This window comes from Bubalus bubalis, chromosome 3, assembly GCF_019923935.1.
Source record: "Bubalus bubalis isolate 160015118507 breed Murrah chromosome 3, NDDB_SH_1, whole genome shotgun sequence".
NCBI lineage: Eukaryota > Metazoa > Chordata > Mammalia > Artiodactyla > Bovidae > Bubalus > Bubalus bubalis.
In genome coordinates, this window is record NC_059159.1 from 102,240,282 (window position 1) to 102,258,888 (window position 18,607).

Sequence of the window (18,607 nt, forward strand, 5' to 3'; positions counted from 1 at the left end):
TTATTTCAGATCATTCTTTCTGGGATAACTTTACTTAAAACAATTTATTTAGTCAGTTAGCTAGCTACATTTACTCATTTATTTGGCTGCACTGGGTCTTAGTTGCCGCATGCAGGATCCTTGGTTGCTGCATGCAAACTCTTAGTTGCAGCACATGGCTCTAGTTCTCTGACCAGGGATTGAACCTGGCCCCTTGCGTTGGGAGGATGGAGTCTTAGCCACTGGACCACTTCCCTTAGGCAGGGAAGTTCCAAAAACATTTTAAACTTGCATTGTAAATAGCGAAAGCAGGATGACATCAACATAGTTTGCACATATCACAAGAAACCAAGTTTTTAACCATGACACATCATCGTTCAGGGCTAGAATCTCCCAGACTTTGAACAGGTTAGGTGGTTGCCTACTGCTGCTTATGTGAGCACATCTCTCTCCTTTTTCAATGTGTGCAGGGTAGGAAGTAAGTCAGTTCCCAGATGCACTCATTCTCTGCCATTAAAACTTCCTACAATGGAGTAAAAAAATCAGGAAGTGGATCCTCCAGCCAGGCTTTATGAAAATCTGCTCTTTTTAAATCTACCTGAGTTGATAAAGGACAATATTTATCTTCTTTAGCAAATTTTAGAACAAGAGTTATATAGCACATATATTTCCATCTAAAAGGAAAACCTGACCCCATGGAGAATATATGGACCAACAACACTATTTCTGTTTTACAGAATTCACTCTGTTTCATAAAATTAAAACTGTTCTCTTTCATCTCTGCTTCCTATCACTGTAGTGCCATTCTGCCATTCTCAACTGATTTTTATTTATTTTATTAATTTATTTATTTTTGGTGGCTGTGTCTTCACTGGCGTTTGTGCAGGCTTTCTGCAGTTGCAGCTAGCAGGGGCTTCTCTTCCTTGCGGTGTGAGGGCTTCTCATTGGAGTGGCTTCTCTTGTTGAGGAGCACAGTTTCTAGAGCACAGGCTCAGTAGTTGTGGCACATGGGCTTAGTTATTTCGAGGCATGTGGGTTCTTCCTGGACCAGGGATCGAACCTGTGTCCCCTGCATTGGCAGGCAGATTCTTATCCACTAGGCTACTAGGGAAGTCCCTCAACTGATTTTTATTATGTGCTGAACCAACACTTCACTGCAATAAATATATTAGGGTCTGTGTACAGGACACCATAGAGGGAGTGGTGGGGCCACTCCAAAAGCAGAAGATACAATCCTTGTGCCAAGTAGCTTCAATCTCACTATAAAGATGAGATATGAGCAGGAACCAGTAAGAGTTCAAGGTGAAGATGAAGCTATGCTGTTGAGGGCACCAGGACTGCCAAGGTGATGGGGTAGGGGTAGTCACTCGCCCAGCACCAGAGAGAGGCTTTGTGGAGGTGGGGATTTGAGCTGGCCCTGGAGTGATGAGCAGGATTTGGAGAGGGAAGAAGAACAGGAGGATGGGGGAAAATATGACCCAGGGCCAGTGAGGAACAGCCAGGAGGCCAGCCTGAAAGTGGCTGAGTGCCCTCTGAGGAGAACTATACAAAACTGCAGGGACAAGGCGGAGCAGGGAGGCTGAGGCAGGGCTTTTCTCACTGGGTCAAGGGTTTTGATTTTATCCTGGGAAAGTGAGAAGCTGGTGAAGGTCTCTGAGCACAGGAGTAACAAGATCAGATCACTGTTTAGGGGGAGATTTAGACTGAAGAGGATGTTGGAGAGAATGTGGAAAGGATTTCCTCTCTGTAAGAAGGGAAAGCCAGTACGTCTAATCAGAGGAGGTTGGTGTGGAAGGGAAGAGGGTAGTAGATGGTGCCAGAGAGATGGATAGGCTAGGGTAGTTCCAGAAAGTCTGGAATGAAATCAAGAGGGCTTGGTTAACTGATGAGACATAAATGGAACAAGAGGAATTAGATCAGAGGATTAAAACTTTGGTAAAAATAAATGGTACCAAAGGAGATGGATTTTTATTACTTATTTAAACCATGTCACATCACAGACTTAGAAAGAATTATTATAAAAACAAGAAGCATCTTCACCCTTTTTAGCAATTAAAGATCACAGACCCACAAAAAAGAAGTTTTCTTAATGATTTAAAACAACAACAAAAAATACAGTCCAGCCACAATTAAATGGTTTAAAGTAGAATTTAACTAGAGTAAAGAAAAAAAATAATAACCTAATCCAGATTGCATGTTTTCTGTCTTGGGGACTGATAGACTGTGCTTTCACCCTGAGGCTTATAATCTGCCATTTATGGAGATATAAAACCCACATTTCAGCTGTGCCTGTGGGCTCCCACCGGGCTGTCCATAATGAGATACATCCACTTTCCCCAGGTCCACTGGAAAGAGACAGGAGTGCAGATGAATGTCTAAGCAAAATGACCGGTGGTGCAGCCTTGTCTTCAGCATCCTGTCGTCACCTTTTCTTTGTCTCACCTTCCCAAACCCCTACTGTGCTCTGACACAGGCCTGCCTTCCTTAGACAGTCGTCAATGCTCCCGAACGCTGTGCAAAGTTGACCCTACTACACTGTTTTTTATCTGAATTAACTGTCACATACAAATCCAGCTTTCCAGTTTCTCTTGAAAAATCTGAGAAGAATGAGCCCTCACCCATGCCATGGCAATGACTGGGGGGCTGAGAGAAGGTCCCTGCTCTGGGGAGGGCAGTGCGTGCCCTTCAGTTGGCCAGTCACTGCCTAACTTGCTTCATTTTTCATCTCTTCCCTCGTGCATGACTCTGTTCTAGTTCTCTGCCCTCCCAATCGTTAAAACTTACCTGCTGTTTGTATCAAACCAATGGGGCCGAATCTCTGCTCACTGACTAGTTAGCTAACCCACTAAGCTAGTTAATGCTGAACTGTCTAAAAGGTAGGAAGAGGTTAACTCCTTGACTGAAGCCCTTGAAAGAGAAAGAAAGTTCCTAATGAAGATACATGGGAACTGCTTCCAGGTGCTCCTCTCCCAGACCTGCAGAAGCTGAGGACATACCCGGTAGATCTCTTCAAGCAGCAGCCTGGCGCAGTTCCTGCCGAGGTCTTCGGGCAGCATCGCTGCGCCCTGGCCCTGGGGGTTGGAAGCCAGCTCAGCGCTGAGAAAAGTGCCATTGGTGGTCTCGGCAACCAGGGACAGCCCAAAGCCCGGAGACCTGGAGGTTCAAAGGCACAGACACTGAGCAGTGTATGAAGCAGGGTTTGCATTCACCAGTCAAAAGAGAAGACAAACATCCTTTTGATGGTACTCTGTCTGGTTATATCAGGCCTTATTAGAGATCCTACCAGCTCACACTGGAAATACACATGACTCAGTGAGGGCACACACATGGCAAAACCAAAGGTGATGAGAATCTGCACTGCTTTCCCTTTCAGCCCTCCCTTCGCCCACACCATACACTGTGAGAGTTTGTAACACTCCACATGTACAGCCACCCTAACAGCTACCAGATATTGAGTTCTACTCTCAGCCAGTTTCTGAGCTAGGGGCTTGACATGACTCTGCAGAGTAAATATTACCATCCCACCCTATAACTGAGGAAATGGACAAATCAAGCAACGAGCATCAAGTCCACACGGCCAGAAAGAAGACTGATATGCATTTCAAACATGGTCTTTCAGAAGCCAAAGACCACACAAGTTCTCCACTTCCTTGGCCCTCACTCAACCACCCCAGAAATGTAAGCAGCCTGGAGACCACCTGATTATAGCTCTTCTTGAGACACAGCAAGTTGTTGCCCCGTGATGGCAAAGACCACCCAAGGAGAACGGGCCTAGAGAAGGTACACCTTTATGCTTTTGTCCCCACGGGACATCGCTAACTCAGAATTCAATGAATAGAATCCAGAAGCCAGTAAGTATCATGTTCTCTCGCCCAGGTGTTTTGACCACCAGCAGCCAGAACCTAACACCCTTACCAGTCCAGGACCACAAATGCCTCGTGCACTCATGCACACAGAAAACATTTAGGAGAAAGTTTCCACATACCCAGGAACTGGGGCACACACGGGACCCTGCCCTCATGAGGCTTAGTGACAACCAGTTTGATGTAAAACAAAATCAGTTGACAATAATAAACACAAGCATCTCCCCACAAAACTTCTAGACGTGACACCTCATGTCCACCTTGCTCAGTGCCTTTCAAACAAATATAACTGATCCTTAAATAACACAGGTTTGAACTGCTCAGGTCCAGTGACACAGATCTTTTTTCACTAAATACGAACCCCGGATACAGAGGAACCAAAGATGGAGAGCTGACCGCTGGTTTCGAGTACAGGGAAGTTCAGCACTCCTAATCCAAGCGTTGTTCCAGGGTTAGCTATATCCAGTTCCCAGCGGTATACTCCACATGCAAGCACGATACAGCCCTGCCTCCTTTAACACAATTCAACATACATGTTCATGAAGCACCTTCTATGCATCTAGCACAAAACTAGCCAAAATATTTGTTTCAGAAAAACTACATGTAAAATTAATAATGTACTATATGAGCTCACAACAGGGGCTAACTATACTGGTTGGTCCTTAATTTCTTTAAAAAAAAAAAAAATTGATTGTCTATACAGCCAAAGGTTAATAACACCTGCCAAGGGGAGAGGGAACAGTGAGAACACAGGTTCCAGGGCACTCTGAGTCACACTCAACAATCTAACACTGTACTTCCCAGCATCATCATGGGACATTTAAAGCACAATCTCAAGTTGCCTATGACTCACTTGACCAGGAGAAGGGAGGGGGCACCCAGCTCATCAGCAGAGGTAGTGGCACAAAATGACAAGGAGAAAACGGAGGGAGGAAGGGCCAGGAGACAAGCCATCATCACCGCTCAAACCCACTTAACTTGCAGTTCCTAAGCACTTCCAAACTTTTCCATCCATGTGAAATTTTTGAGGTATTGTGTACTTATTACAATGAACTTCACATTTAATCAAGACTGTTCCATTTGATATTGTATTTGTTTTACAGAAAAAACACGATAACATATTATGCTCTATGCATGTTATGCCGACATCCCCCACCCCCCAATTTGGGCTATGTATATTATCAGGCCTATTTCAAGTTATGCTGACAAAGCAGCTGATCACCAAGTGACCTCACTGAAGATGGCATTAGTACAGTTTATAGATAACGGGCTCCAAAACTTTCTCATTGATAAATGGTTAGATTTTTCAAAAAAGTCATGACTTTGGGAATCAATATGGGACCATGCTGGACACATGTGCACTGGACAAACAACTGACACAGGTCCCCAAGAACTGCTGGCTCCCAAAGTCCCAGGGCATGGCCGCACAGGACTCACTCCCAGAGTTCAGCAAGCTTAACTTACGAGGACACTTCACTGAATTAGAAAAGGAAAATAGCTACTCGTGACTGTAATTTCATAAGGGAGAAGGAAGATCACTGTTTGTCAACCATAACTTGTTATTTAGAAAGCAGAATGCAAATTTAACATCGTGCATTGGTTTTATAGGTAAATTTTACCTGTAAAACAAGGCTACATTATGCCTACATCTCCATACACATGTGAGCTTCCTACTCATTATTCGCAAGTATGGGCCTTGAGCAGCACTAGGGTCGGCTGGTCAATGATGGCATTATGAAAAGCCACATTCTAGCTGGGAGCACAGCCTTTGGGTCTGCTCTACTTCTTTGTAGAGCGAGAAGCCAGATGACAAGGCACGACAGAGATTAGGCCACTCAGACAGCTGCTGGCACCACCTATCCTCCCCCATCCCTTGTAATTCCCTCTCCCCAGAAAACAGCTGACACATAATCGCAGACCTGCAGCCAAGGGAGGAAAAAGGCAAGAATGGCATTAGCAGCTACCATTTCTGCAGCACCTACTATGTGCCCGGCATTGCATTAGGGGCTTACATATGGGATCTTTTCATCTTTACAGTAACAGTAACCTAGGGATGTAGGCGTTATCACTCACATGTTAGGAATGAGGACACCACCAGTGGTATTTGAGCAATACACCAAAAGTCTGGGACCATCACTGACCTTTCCAATTCCCAGGGAAAAGGCCAGCTTTGCACACAAATCCTGTCCCAAATCTAAGCTCTGACACCACCTCCTCTGTTGCTCTGGACAAAGAGCCACCACTGCATTTGTGAAATCTCCTTTATCTTTTCCTTAGGCCTCAAGAAGGTCAGAGATCCCATAACACACTCGCCCCCTTCTTTCCCCTCTCTTTCCTTCTTTTGCTGAGGTTAAAGAAAGCTCAGAGGAAGGACTATGAAAGGATGAGCTGTGGTACAACTTAGGAAAAAAACTGATTTCTTATCTCACAATTGTCAGTCTCTAATGTTCTTACTTTTATAAGATACAACCTGAAAAGTTCAGGTCCAGAGTGTAAAGATACTGTCATTCACACTAAAATGGCTCAGCAAAAACAGAGAAAACTCACATACAAGGAAAGCAAATTTGGCAAAATAATCTCTACGTACAAGTAAGAAAAATATACAAGTGTACACTGCATTATCCTTCCAACTTTTCTGTACGCTTAACATTTTCATAATAAAAAATTAGTGGTTTCTAAATATATAACAAAAGCTTAAAACAGATATTTTCATTACATAGATCATCATTATTAACTTTTTATGTTCTAACATGAGGTTTTCCACAAAGGCTCTAACTAAAGCAAATTAAAATCTGCAATAACAAGTTTCTCTGGCTCTAAGGGTGTCGTTCCCCTTGATGGAGAGAGACGCCGACTGGCACTTAGACCAACAAAGGATTTTTTTCCCTAAATTGTTATTTACTCAGGGTGGGAGAACTTTGTTTACTTTACTTTTTAGTGGGAACAGAGTGCAGATGGGATTTAAAGCTGGAGGCACTTTTATTAATAGCTGGGTTTTAATTCCCTGAGGCTGGTATCTCAAACCCTCATCACCCAGCACTGGGCACGGTGATACTTTCCATGTGATAGATGCTCAGAATATACTTGGTGGTGAAAATGGCAGTAAGTCAGAAGGAAAAAAAAGGTGAATCATTCTTCCTCTGGCTGCCCAACCTCAGAGTTGGCAGCTTAAGCTTCAATCAGAGACGAGGAGTATGAAAAATGCTTAGGGAGGCTGCAAATTAGGCTTCCAAAATGCACAGACACTTACTTCCCAGAGTTGATGCCTTTCATGTGGTCTGTGTAAATATAGATATCAGGTATAAACTTGTTGAGGATGCTCCTTGCAGAATCCACAATCCGGTTTGCCATCTGAGGTGATACACGTACCGAATACCTGCAACTTGGAGTTAAGGGTGTCATTCTGCTTGGACTCCACAGCGGAGAAAAGTCAGTCACAAAGCTAGCATATATTTGTGGTACTGCCATAACAAAATGATGTTTCTAATTTCATTCTATTCTCCACCTGTATTTAATTACTTAACTTTGTAGTATCATAACTCAATTTTTACATTATGATTTTTATTATTATATAATTTTTGTATTGTTATAAAAAGTCTTGATGAAAAACACCCAAACAATATAGACACTTGGAAAGTATAAAATAAAAGCAGCTGCCAACCCTGCTCTAGATTGCCTACCTATTCCCTCTCCCCTAGAAATGGTTCACCTCAAATTTGGAACAAGTAAAGGCAATTGCCCCCCTGTATGGCATGAGCCAGACTCCCTTTGAAGTATTCTCTGAACATCCCCACTGCTGTTACCATTAAGTCTTTCTCTTAGAAACCTAAGACCAGGACAGACACCCCACTGGGACTGACCTGGGCCCCTGGGTGATCCAATCCACCCCATGGTATGCTAACAAAAGAAGCAGAAAAAACATTAGTAAAAGAACATAGTGGGGCTGTCTATATAGGTCTAAAGAGGTTTTTAACTTACGCCTATTTTCGATTATGTAAGTGCCGACAATGCTATTTATGGCTGATACAGGCTCCTTACAACTTCTACCTAATGGTCCAATTAGTGATAATTAGCACTTTTACAACAGGACAGCCTCAGAAAGGAAAGGAAAGATATTGGCAACTCAAATCAACTCAAATTAAAAGAGTGCTGCTTGAGAAACTGGAAACTACTGCCTCAAATTAAACTTTATTAGAGACTGGTTCTCCCCAAATCAACCAACCAAATAAAAAGTAAGTATGAAAAAAAAAAAAAAAAGTAAGTATGTACTAAGCACTTCCAATGTTCGATGTATGGTTAGGGGCTGGCTGTGCATGTGGAACGAGGGGCTAAAGAAACAAAGAAGTAATAACACACGATCTTTCCATTACTCTGATCCAAACCCCAGGCACAAAGTCCAACAGGGAAAACCAGGTGTGTGGTCTCCCCAGCCCAGCCCAACTGTTCGAAAATTACTGTCAATAACACATTTAATTTTCATTTGGGCTGCAGAAACAAAAACCAAAGAACCTGACTGGCATCAAGCTCCCCTTTCTGACCCATCCTGGACATTCACCAAAAGATCCAGCTCCCACGTGTGAGGGAGAAGCTCCCAGTAACTCCAGGCCCTCCCAGACTTGCGATCAGACCCCTAGTCTGCTTGGTTCATCCCCAACCCAACACCACCATCCCCAGCTCCATGAACCCAAGTGTCCAAATCCCTCAGCCTGATCTACCTGCCTCCATTCTTCCAACCTGGAGTTCTCCCTCTCTCCTGAAACCCTCCAGGATGCCCCAACTGTGGTCTGCACTTGAACTTACCACACGTCTCCCTTCATATACACTCAGGCCATCCTTGCTCTCCGATAACACTGCATGCTTCATAACGAAAGGGGCTCTACCTCCGTATCCCTCACAAGTCTCTCATACACTACTTTTGTACTCAGAAATACTCGATAAATATTTGACTTGACTCAAAGGACAAACCCAAAATGAGGAAAGAGTAAAGAGGGATTTTTCAACACACACACACACACACAGCCCAGTTACATCACCACCTCTTCTGTCCAGAACGTACTTTTGACCACAGGCAGCTTCGATAAACAGTCCCAGGTCTCATACCCTTTGGACCAGGAGGGTGCTGTCCCTCTGAGGCCTGAAGTGCCCGCATTCTGCAGGAAAATACAGATGTCACTATCCTGATACATAATCCCATGGTGCTCATGGCTTTCAAAGTTCTTTCAGGTACATGATCATCTTATTTTATGCTCACAGTAACCTTGAGGTAAGGCTATGGGTTTCTGCTTCAGGGCTCTCACTGAGGACAACTGAATCACAGAACCAAGATTCAAAATTAAACAGATGTGACTTCCCAAAGGCAATCTTCTTCCCCGATCCCTCCAGGGATGTGGAAACTCGGTAGGTAAAAGTGCTAATCGGGGCCAATGGAAGTGTATACTAGAATTCAGGCACTGTAGTAATGAAGGAAAGGAACTTTAAAGCCGGCTGCATCCCAGAGTCATTATGGCGCTCTCTGGCTTGGTATGGAGGTCCTACCAAGACTGGCTAAGAGTTCTAGAATCAGACTATCTGTGTTAAGTCCCGGCTCCAGCAAACTGCATCATTCTGGAACCAATGTGCTATTCCTGGTGCTTCCGGCTTTGCATAGTGGTGGTATCATAGCCAATGAGCTTTATCCAAGGTGTGATTATTGCTACTTGAAAACCTGGTGCCTCCGCATCCTCATTGTTACAAAAATAACAATCATAATACTCTCCTTCACAAGGTCTGGGAGCTCAATTGAAACAATGCATGTCAGGTGCTCAGCCATGCCTTGTGTGTAGTCGGAGCCCAGTGAATGTCCACCACTGCTTTTCCTACTGGTAGTCCAAGGTTCAAACCCCAAAGCAGAGGTTCTTTCCTCTCAGGAGTAAGAGACCTCTCTGAGAATCTGGTAAAAGCCATGAACCCTGTCTCAAGAAACACGTGAACACACAATTTTGCAGACAATTCCAGGGGCCTTTTATGAGTACCATACTAAGAACTCATATCCATGAAAGACAAGTTCATGGCTACAGGGCATGGAACTCCTACCCTTCACTCTCCCTGGTGTTACAAGTCAGAGAAGGCTAAGGAGTGAGGGTATGTGTGAACACAAAGCAAGAGACTCACTCTCTAAGTACCCTCCCTACAATTAAGAGAAAGGAAACCAGATCGTCCAACAAACTCCACCTCATGCCCCTCTCCTGCCTCCACCCCTGATTCTTCTCTTGACTCCTATACATCCAATCATGAACTATTGGGACAGCATCACAAAACTGAAAGACAGTGTTTCCTTCTCTCTCAGGCAGTGGGGAGAATGAGAGTGGGTGGCAGTAAATAAAAGGCAACCGCACCATCCAGTCACAGTTGCTGGCAAGAACGCCACCAGCTCCCTTCCAGGCCCTGGCCAGTCAGTCTGAGAGACGCACTCTGCAGGGATGGGGGTGGCAGGGGAGGGGGAATAGTTAAAACCACAGACACACACAAGAATGGGGCTATTTCTCCCAGCTTGAGCCCTCCTACGGGGAATATAACCTCCAAGCTCAGCCCGACTGTTAACCAGCCTTGCAAGTAACAAACCCCTGCTAAAGTATTTTTCCAAAAGCAGCTCTTTTCTCCCAGGCTCCAAAGCTGGCCAAGAAAGTGATCTCAATTCAAACCCACATTCCTTTGGGGTATCTGTGAAACGGGCAGCTTTGCAGACCAGCAGCTGGAATGTCTGGTTTAAAGACAAGGATCTGGGCAAGGGCGTTGTGTTGACTTTCGTGGGGAGTTTAGAGGAAGGACTAGAATTAGGGCTAGATGGGAGAAGGCACAGGTGTCCCATCCCCAGCCTCAAGGAAGGGGAACCGCCTGGGACCTCACCAGCATCCTTCTGGCTCAGAGCCTACACAGGGAATGTTCGAAGAACACCAGAAAAAGCAGGGGAGGAACAAGGTTACATCCCAGATGCCTAGGGTACAACAGCTGCTTCAGCTTTTATATAAAACCCTGTACAATCCCAGAGCTTTCCCTGTTTCCTGGCATCTTCATCAAAGGCATCAAAAAACTCACAAGGCTTTTGTACACCTGGTACAGAGTACATGTGAGACCCTAGTGTAACAGCCTCCATGCAACCCACGTTGTTACCACAGGACTGTGGTAAACAAAGAGAGCACACACTGGAAATCACATTTCCAAACTAGAGAGAATGGACTCCAAGCAGAGTTCACTGCCATGACACAGCACTGAAGAAACAAATCTCTAAATGGAAAAAACAAACTGAAATAGTTCTGAAAGTGTGTAGGACTCTGTGTACAAGGCCATTAACCACAACATTTTTGGCAACAGTGAAGAACAGAAGACATCCCAATGGCCATCAACAGGGTTTAACTTGGAATTTGTACACAGTGAAATTCAATGTTAAGGAGAATGAGGTCGAGCTATTAGTAACTAGGGGGGCTTCCCTGGTGGCTCAGGCAGGAAAGTATCCGCCTGCAATGTAGTAGACCCCGGTTCAATTCCTGGGTTGGGAAGATCCCCTGGAGAAGGGAATGGAAACCCACTCCAATATTCTTGCCTGCAGAATCCCATGGGGAGAGGAGCCTGGCTGGCTACAACCCATGGGGTCACAAAGAGTCGGACACGACTAAACAACTAAACATGCACATAAGTAACTAACGTGCATCAAGCAAAACAGGTATCTCTAGTTTTTAAAAAGAAAACCCACCTACTAGCATCACCAGGGTTCCCAGGTGGCACCTGTGGTAAAGAACCTATTTGCCAATGAGGAAACATAAGTTCAATCCCTGGGTCAGGTAGATCCCCTGTGAGGAGGAAGTGGCAGCCCACTCCAGTATTCTCACCTGGAGAAGCCTATGGACAGAGGAGCCTGACTGGCTACAGTCCACAGGATTGTAAGGAGATGGACAGAACTGAAGCGACTTAGCACGCACTTGCATCACATTTCCATTCCTCTATAACCTGTTTCTATCTCCTAAGAGTCGGAGAATATGAGAGTCAACCATCACCTTCAGACATCAATGTAAGCATCCATCAACCTGGGGGTCCCCTGGGAAAGGTACCATTTCTCCTCCACAAGCCATCTTCCCCCCTACACACACAAGTCTTGGCCCATGGTTGGGCCCAAGGATAGCCCTGCAGAGAACAGATATTAATCCAGGGAAGCTCTCTTACAAGTTCCTCTGTTCTTGATGATTCCTAAAAAGAACTGCAGGCAGCACCCCAAGTTTGATCTTTTATCTCAGCAACAGCTCTCTCTGTCCTGTGGCTCTGCATCCACCCTACATCGTGCCCTCACTACCCACCATGCAATCCAGTCAAGACCTCTGAAAAGGCAATCCACTCCACAGTTCCTTTCCTCCAAGTAAGACCACGCTTAAACCTCCTGAAAAATACGAAACTTGACTTTAAGCCCCTATCACCCCTAGAAGCACACATCCTTTCTACTCATATCAAATCCCCACCAGGAAAGCCATCACCCAACCCCATCCGTCCCCCCACCTCCAACACTTGCCCTTACCATGATCTTGTTGGCACCTAGAATTCTACCACTCTTAACATTGGAAACCCCGAAATACAACTCCCTAAACACAATGTCAAGTTCTTCTACACAACACACACGTCTATTTCCATTAAAACTGTGAAGAAAAAAAAAACAACAACTGTGAAGGTTTCCAACCCCATGACCATGTGCCTTCTCCAGGCTGGCAGCCTCTGCTGCATTCCTCAGTAAGGAGTGCACCGGCCGTCGCTCCAATGACACGCTCACTAATACGCCCTGTAATCCACCCTTCTGCACATCTCACTCACCTGGTCGATCCACACCCAGTCCTGCATGAAGATGGCCTCCTGCCTCCTCCACTCCTCCTTCTAGGCTGCCAACTGCTGCTAGACTAGCCACACACCACACAGCTAGCACCATGAAAACACCTCACTTCAGCTGAGCCCTTACTGCAGCGCCACAGCCTTTTCCTTATCCTGAGTTACTATGCCCCACTGGACACACCCCTCACAATGCCTAAGTGGCCCACATCTTCGCCACTCTTGTCACATTCCCTTATCACACCCCTGCCAGTCCCCTCACCCTGGAACCCATCCTAACTCAGTAAAAATTGAAAATGCCTCCTACCCCTTTCCAAACATCATCAAAATGCTCCATCACCACCATTTACCAAATACTTACTTATACCAGCCCAGTGTCTCATACTATACATCTATTACTCCATTTAAACTTCATTAGAGCCTGGTGGACTAATGGGGTCACAAAGAGTCAGACAAGACTGAGCATAGCACAGCACCAACAGCCCCACACAGCAGTCATAAACCGGCCCAATGATAAATGTGTCAACCAAAGTTTGGGGCCAAAATCCCAACATCAGTGAATGGCAAACCAAAATTAGAACCCACATCTGTCTGACTCTAGCACCTGTGCTTTAGCTTTAATCGCCTTGTTACCTTGCTTTGTCAGTCTCCCTCTCTCATGCATAAATCTACTTAACCTACAAAAATACTCAAATCATCAATCTTTTTGTTAAAGAGAGGGGATGTTCTCAATTCTTTTCCTCAAGTTATCACCATATCTTTCTTTCCATTCTCTTTCCTGTCAAAGTTCTTGAAAGAGTAGCTTCTGCTTGCCACCATTCCCCCCATCACTCTGCAGCCCAGAACTGGTTATCTGGCCTCTGACTCCAACACTCGCTGGAAAGAGCCCTCAGGGTTATCAGTGGCAGCCTCCTGTGAGTCCCTCGGCTTGGCCTAATGCTTACTCCTCTGGGCCCTTTAAGGCACTGACTTGGCTTCTAATAAGCTGCATTTTCTTTTCTCTTTATTTTTTTAAGAAAAAAACTATTTGCAATTTATTCATAAACAAAGAGTCAATACTTTGATACACAGAGACTTTCCCTCATCAACTTCCCCTTATCAGTTTGTATAGGAAAAGCAGAATAAATGGTTGACTCTTATTACTGATTTTCAAAAGAATGGGTCGATTTCCAAGGATGATCAATACAGGGTTTTTTTTTAAGTATCATAATAAATTTGTGGATGTAACCTTATTTAATGTGTAATCAATTGATCTGTAGTTATTTTTATTGGTAGTTAGAATGTCCCATCTTTGGCTAGTAGGAGCCACTTCAAGTTGGCTTCTGTGTCCATTTGACATGACTCTAGTAGCCTTTGACAGCTTCCTTGATGTCTAGGAATTTTACTAGATACTGTCAAATTCTTAATCATACTAATTACATTGTCTCACCTTCTCACCAACCTTTCATCAGAATATTATGTCAAGCTTTAGTTTCTTTACCAATCTAACTAGTGAGAGATGGCATCTCAGTGTAGTTTTAATTTATTTATTTTTAATGAAGTATCACTGATTTCTTTATTCCCCATTCAACTCTGATTTTCCCTAGTCTCCCTTCCTGGAAGAACTTTGCTTTCTGCTTTCAAATCTTAGTGACCTTTCAGGGTCCCATCCTCTTCTCTTTGCCTTCTACATAGTGGCTGATGCCACAACCATCCATTTCTAGCTTTCCTTGTCCCTGAGTCCTACATTTCCTAGGAAGTTCTACATTCCCAATTTCTAAGTCCTTTCTGGACTTATCCATGTACTTACCTGGAATCATAAAACCCAACATGAATAAAACTAAACTTATTTTCACTGCCAACCACATGGCCACACCCCACCCCAAACATTTGCAGCTTCTATCTCAACAAATACTTCTATTCAGGGGTATAAGTGAGAAGCATCAAAATCATACTCAAGGACTCCCTATTCCTCTAGCACAGACCCAGGTGATCACTGCATCCTATCCATCCTGCCTCTAGGAGACCTCCATAAACTAGCAGCCCTCACCTGTCCCCAAGACACAACCCTTACCAGCTCTCTTTAGGGCATGATAATTCCTTACTATTTCTGCCTCTAAGTGAGTGCAGTGAAGAGGTGCTTTTGTTTTGTTTTCCAACTCATACCTACCAAAATTTCTACAATGAGCCAAAAACAGCCAAAAGTTCTTTCTGTACCACTGGAGTTATTTGGTTAATGTGCAAATTCTAAATTCTCTCTCCAAAAGAAAATTACTGATTCTGAATGAAGGTCAATTCCTCAGCACAGCCTCCAGTCTCCACAGGCTCCTGCTCTCACTTTTCATCCCATCTTCCACTTGACATCCTTGAGTGACCTGCATTCAGGCCACACCACATTGCCTGCCACTCCCCAGAACGGCTGGGCACTGTTCCCTCCACAGGCCCACATTTCCGTCCACAGCACTCCTCCTTCTTTGTCCCGCTTTACAAGCCTCTATTCTTCAAGCTCAGTCCAAATGCCCTGTCCTCTCTACAGGAAAAAGCAGAGGTTAAAGGCATGGGCCACAGAGACAGGGCTCAAATCCCAGCTCTACCATTACTAGCAATGTTATATGGGAGCAAATTCCTTAAGCATTTGAAGCCTCAGTTTCTACATCCACAAAATAGGATGGAAGTGAATTCAGACTCACTTTGAGGTTAAGAATAAAGTATATAAAATATAAATGTATTAAACTCCACAATCAAAAGACACAGAGTGGCTGAATCGATAAAAGAAGATCCAACAAGAGACAAATGAAAATGAAAACAGAACATACCAAAATTTACGAATGCAACAAAAGGAGTACTAAGAAATTTTATACTGATAAGTGCTTTTCTGGTTGCCTGATGTCCTCCGCCAGCATTCAGAAGTTGTTCTGTGGAATTTACTCAGCGTTCAAGTGTTCTTTTGATGAATTTGTGGGGGAGAAAATGGTCTCCCTGTCCTATTCTTTTGCCATCTTAGGACCGCCTGATAAGTGCTAACATTCTTTCTATGAAAGGAAGATCTCAAATAGCCTAACTTTACACTAGAAAAAGAAATCAAATTCAAAGTTGGCAGATTAGACATTAATAAAACAGAAAAACAATAGAAGAAACTTAATGAAATAGTTGATTTTTTGAAAAGATAAAAACTGACAAACCTTTAGCTTGACAAAGACAAGACAACACTCAAGTAAGTAAAATCAGAAATGAAAGGAAACATTAACAACTGACACCACAGAAATTGGAAAACATCATGAGGGACTATTATAAATGACTATATGTCAATAAACTGGACAACTTAAAAGAAATAAATAAACTCCTAGACACATAAAAACTTTCAAGTCTGAATCAAGAACAGAGAGCTTGAACAGATCAGTTACATGTAAAGAGATTAAACCAGTAATCAGAAAGTTCCCAACAAAGAAAAACCCATAACCAGGTGGCTTCAGCAGATGACTCTAATGGTGAATTCTATCAAATGTTCAAAGAAGAATTAACACTGATGCTTAAACTTCTAAAAAAAAATCTAAGAGGAAGCACTTCCAAACTCATTTTATGAGATTAGGATCACCAAAGCCAAAGATAATACAAGAAAACTGCAGGCCAATATATCTGACAAACACGGATGCAAAAAACCTCAAAAAAATTAACAAACTGAGTTCGACAGCATATTAAAAGGGTCACACAACATGACACGGTGGTATTTATCCCTGAGATGCAAGAATGGTTCAACATATGCAAATCAAACAATGTGAAACCTTACATTAACAGAATGAAGGATAAGAATCACATCATTGTCTCAATAGCTGCAGAAAAAGCATTTGATAAAAAACACTCTTTCATGATAAAAAAAAAAAAAAAAAAACCTCTCAACAAATTAAGCATGGAAGCAACTTACCTCAACACAATAAAGGCCATATATGAAAAGCCCAAAGCTAACATTATCTTTAATGGTGAAAAACTGAAAACTTTTCCTATAAAATTCAGAACAAAGCAAAGATGCCCACTCTTGACATTTCTATACAGCATAGTACTAGAAGTCCTAGCCAGAGTAATTAAGTAAGAAAAAGAAAATGCATTCAAATTGGAATGGAAAAAGTAAAATTATCTCTTTTTGCAGAAGACGATCTTATGTAGAAATCCTAAAGAACAGCATCCCCCCAAAAAAACTGTTAGAATAAATGAATTCAATATAGTTGCATGATACAAAATCACCATACAAAAATCAGTTGAGTTTCTATACACTAACAACAAACTACCCACAAAAAAAAAATCAAAGAAACAATCCTATTTACAATAGCATTTAAAACAACCTAAATTCTTAGAAATAAACTTCACCAAGGAAGTGAAAGACCTACACACTAAAAACTACAAAACACTGATACAAGACATTTTAAAAGACTTTAGAGGAAAAGACAGGCCATGTTCAAAGACTGGAAAAATTAATATTGTTAAAATGTCCATACTTTCCAAAGCAATCTGCAGATTCAAGGCAATCACTATCAAAATCTCACATTTATTTTTAATAAAAATAGGAAAAAAATAAACCTAAGATTTATATGAAACCACAAAGGACTCCAAATAGCCAAAGAATTCTGAGCAAGCAGAACAAAGCTGAAGGCATCACAGGTCCTGATACCAAAATATGTTACAAAGCTACCAAAATCAAAACAGTATAGTACTAACATTAAAAAAAAAAAGACAACAGAACAGAGAGCCCAGAAATAAACCTACGCATATCTAGTCACTTGACCTTCAACTAGGTTGCCAAGAATATACAACGGGTAAAGGATATCCTCTTCAATAAACACTGTTGGGAAAACAATACCTATATGCAAGAGAATGAAACAGGATTCTTATTTCACACCAGGTACAAAAATAAACTCAAAATGAATTAAAGACAAATGTAAGACTTTAAACTGTAAAACTCTGAGAAGAAAACAGTGAGGAAGACTTTTAGCTTCAGCAATGATTTCTTGAATACCAAAAAGGAAAAAAAAAAAGGAGGCAAAATAAACAACAGAGTGAAGAGGCAACCTATGTAATGAGAGAAAATGTCTGAAATTCATATATATGATTAACACTCAAAAGATACAGGACACCTTATCTTACAATTTAGTAGCAAAATGAACAAACAAACAACTCTACTTAAAAATGGGCAAAGGGCTTGAATAGACACTTCTCCCAAAAAGACATATAAATGGCAAACTAAAACATGGAAAGGCACTCAATAATCACTAATCACCAAGGAACTACAAATTAAAACTACACTGAGATATCACCTCACCCCATTTGGATAGTGATTATCAAAAAATAAATAAGTAAGAAGTGTTGGTGAGGGTATGGAGAAAAGGGAGTCCTTGTACACTGCTAGTGGGAACATGCACTGGTGAAGCCACTATAGAAAACAGTATGGTGATTCCTTGAAAAATTAAAAATAGAACTACCATCTGATCCAGCAATCCCACTTCTAGATATATCTAAAGAAACTTAACTTAGGATCTCAAAGAAATACACATGGATTCCTATATTTTTTTCAGCATTATTTACAATAGCCAAGGTATAAAAGCAACCTAAATGTCTACCAACAGACAAATGGATAAAGAAAATGTGGTATATGGATTCAATAATGTTATTCATCCTCAAAAAGGAAATTTTATCATTTGTGGCAACATGGGTGAACCTGGAGGATATTATGCTATATGAAATAAACCAGATACATAAGAACAAATACTATATGATCCCATTTATATGAGGAATCTAAATAAGTCCTGCTGCTGCTGCTGCTAAGTCGCTTCAGTCGTGTCCGACTCTGTGAGACCCCATAGACAGCAGCCCACCAGGCTCCCCCATCCCTGGAATTCTCCAGGCAAGAACACTGGAGTGGGTTGCCATTTCCTTCTCCTAGACACTTACTA

General features: G+C 42.6%; 1 protein-coding gene across 6 annotated transcripts in view; it reads right to left on the reverse strand.

Annotated features, from left to right (window-relative positions):
• RCL1 (RNA terminal phosphate cyclase like 1) overlaps positions 1–18,607 on the reverse strand; it is a 60,289-nt gene that overhangs the window by 12,684 nt on the left and 28,998 nt on the right. For all 6 annotated transcript variants that reach the window (XM_006068202.3, XM_006068199.3, XM_006068200.3 and 3 more), the window contains exons 6-7: positions 7,093–7,218; positions 2,976–3,132 (exon numbers count right to left, since the gene is read on the reverse strand). In XM_006068202.3, coding sequence (XP_006068264.1) covers positions 2,976–3,132; positions 7,093–7,218 — 283 coding nt within the window. The remainder of the gene's footprint in view (positions 1–2,975; positions 3,133–7,092; positions 7,219–18,607) is intronic.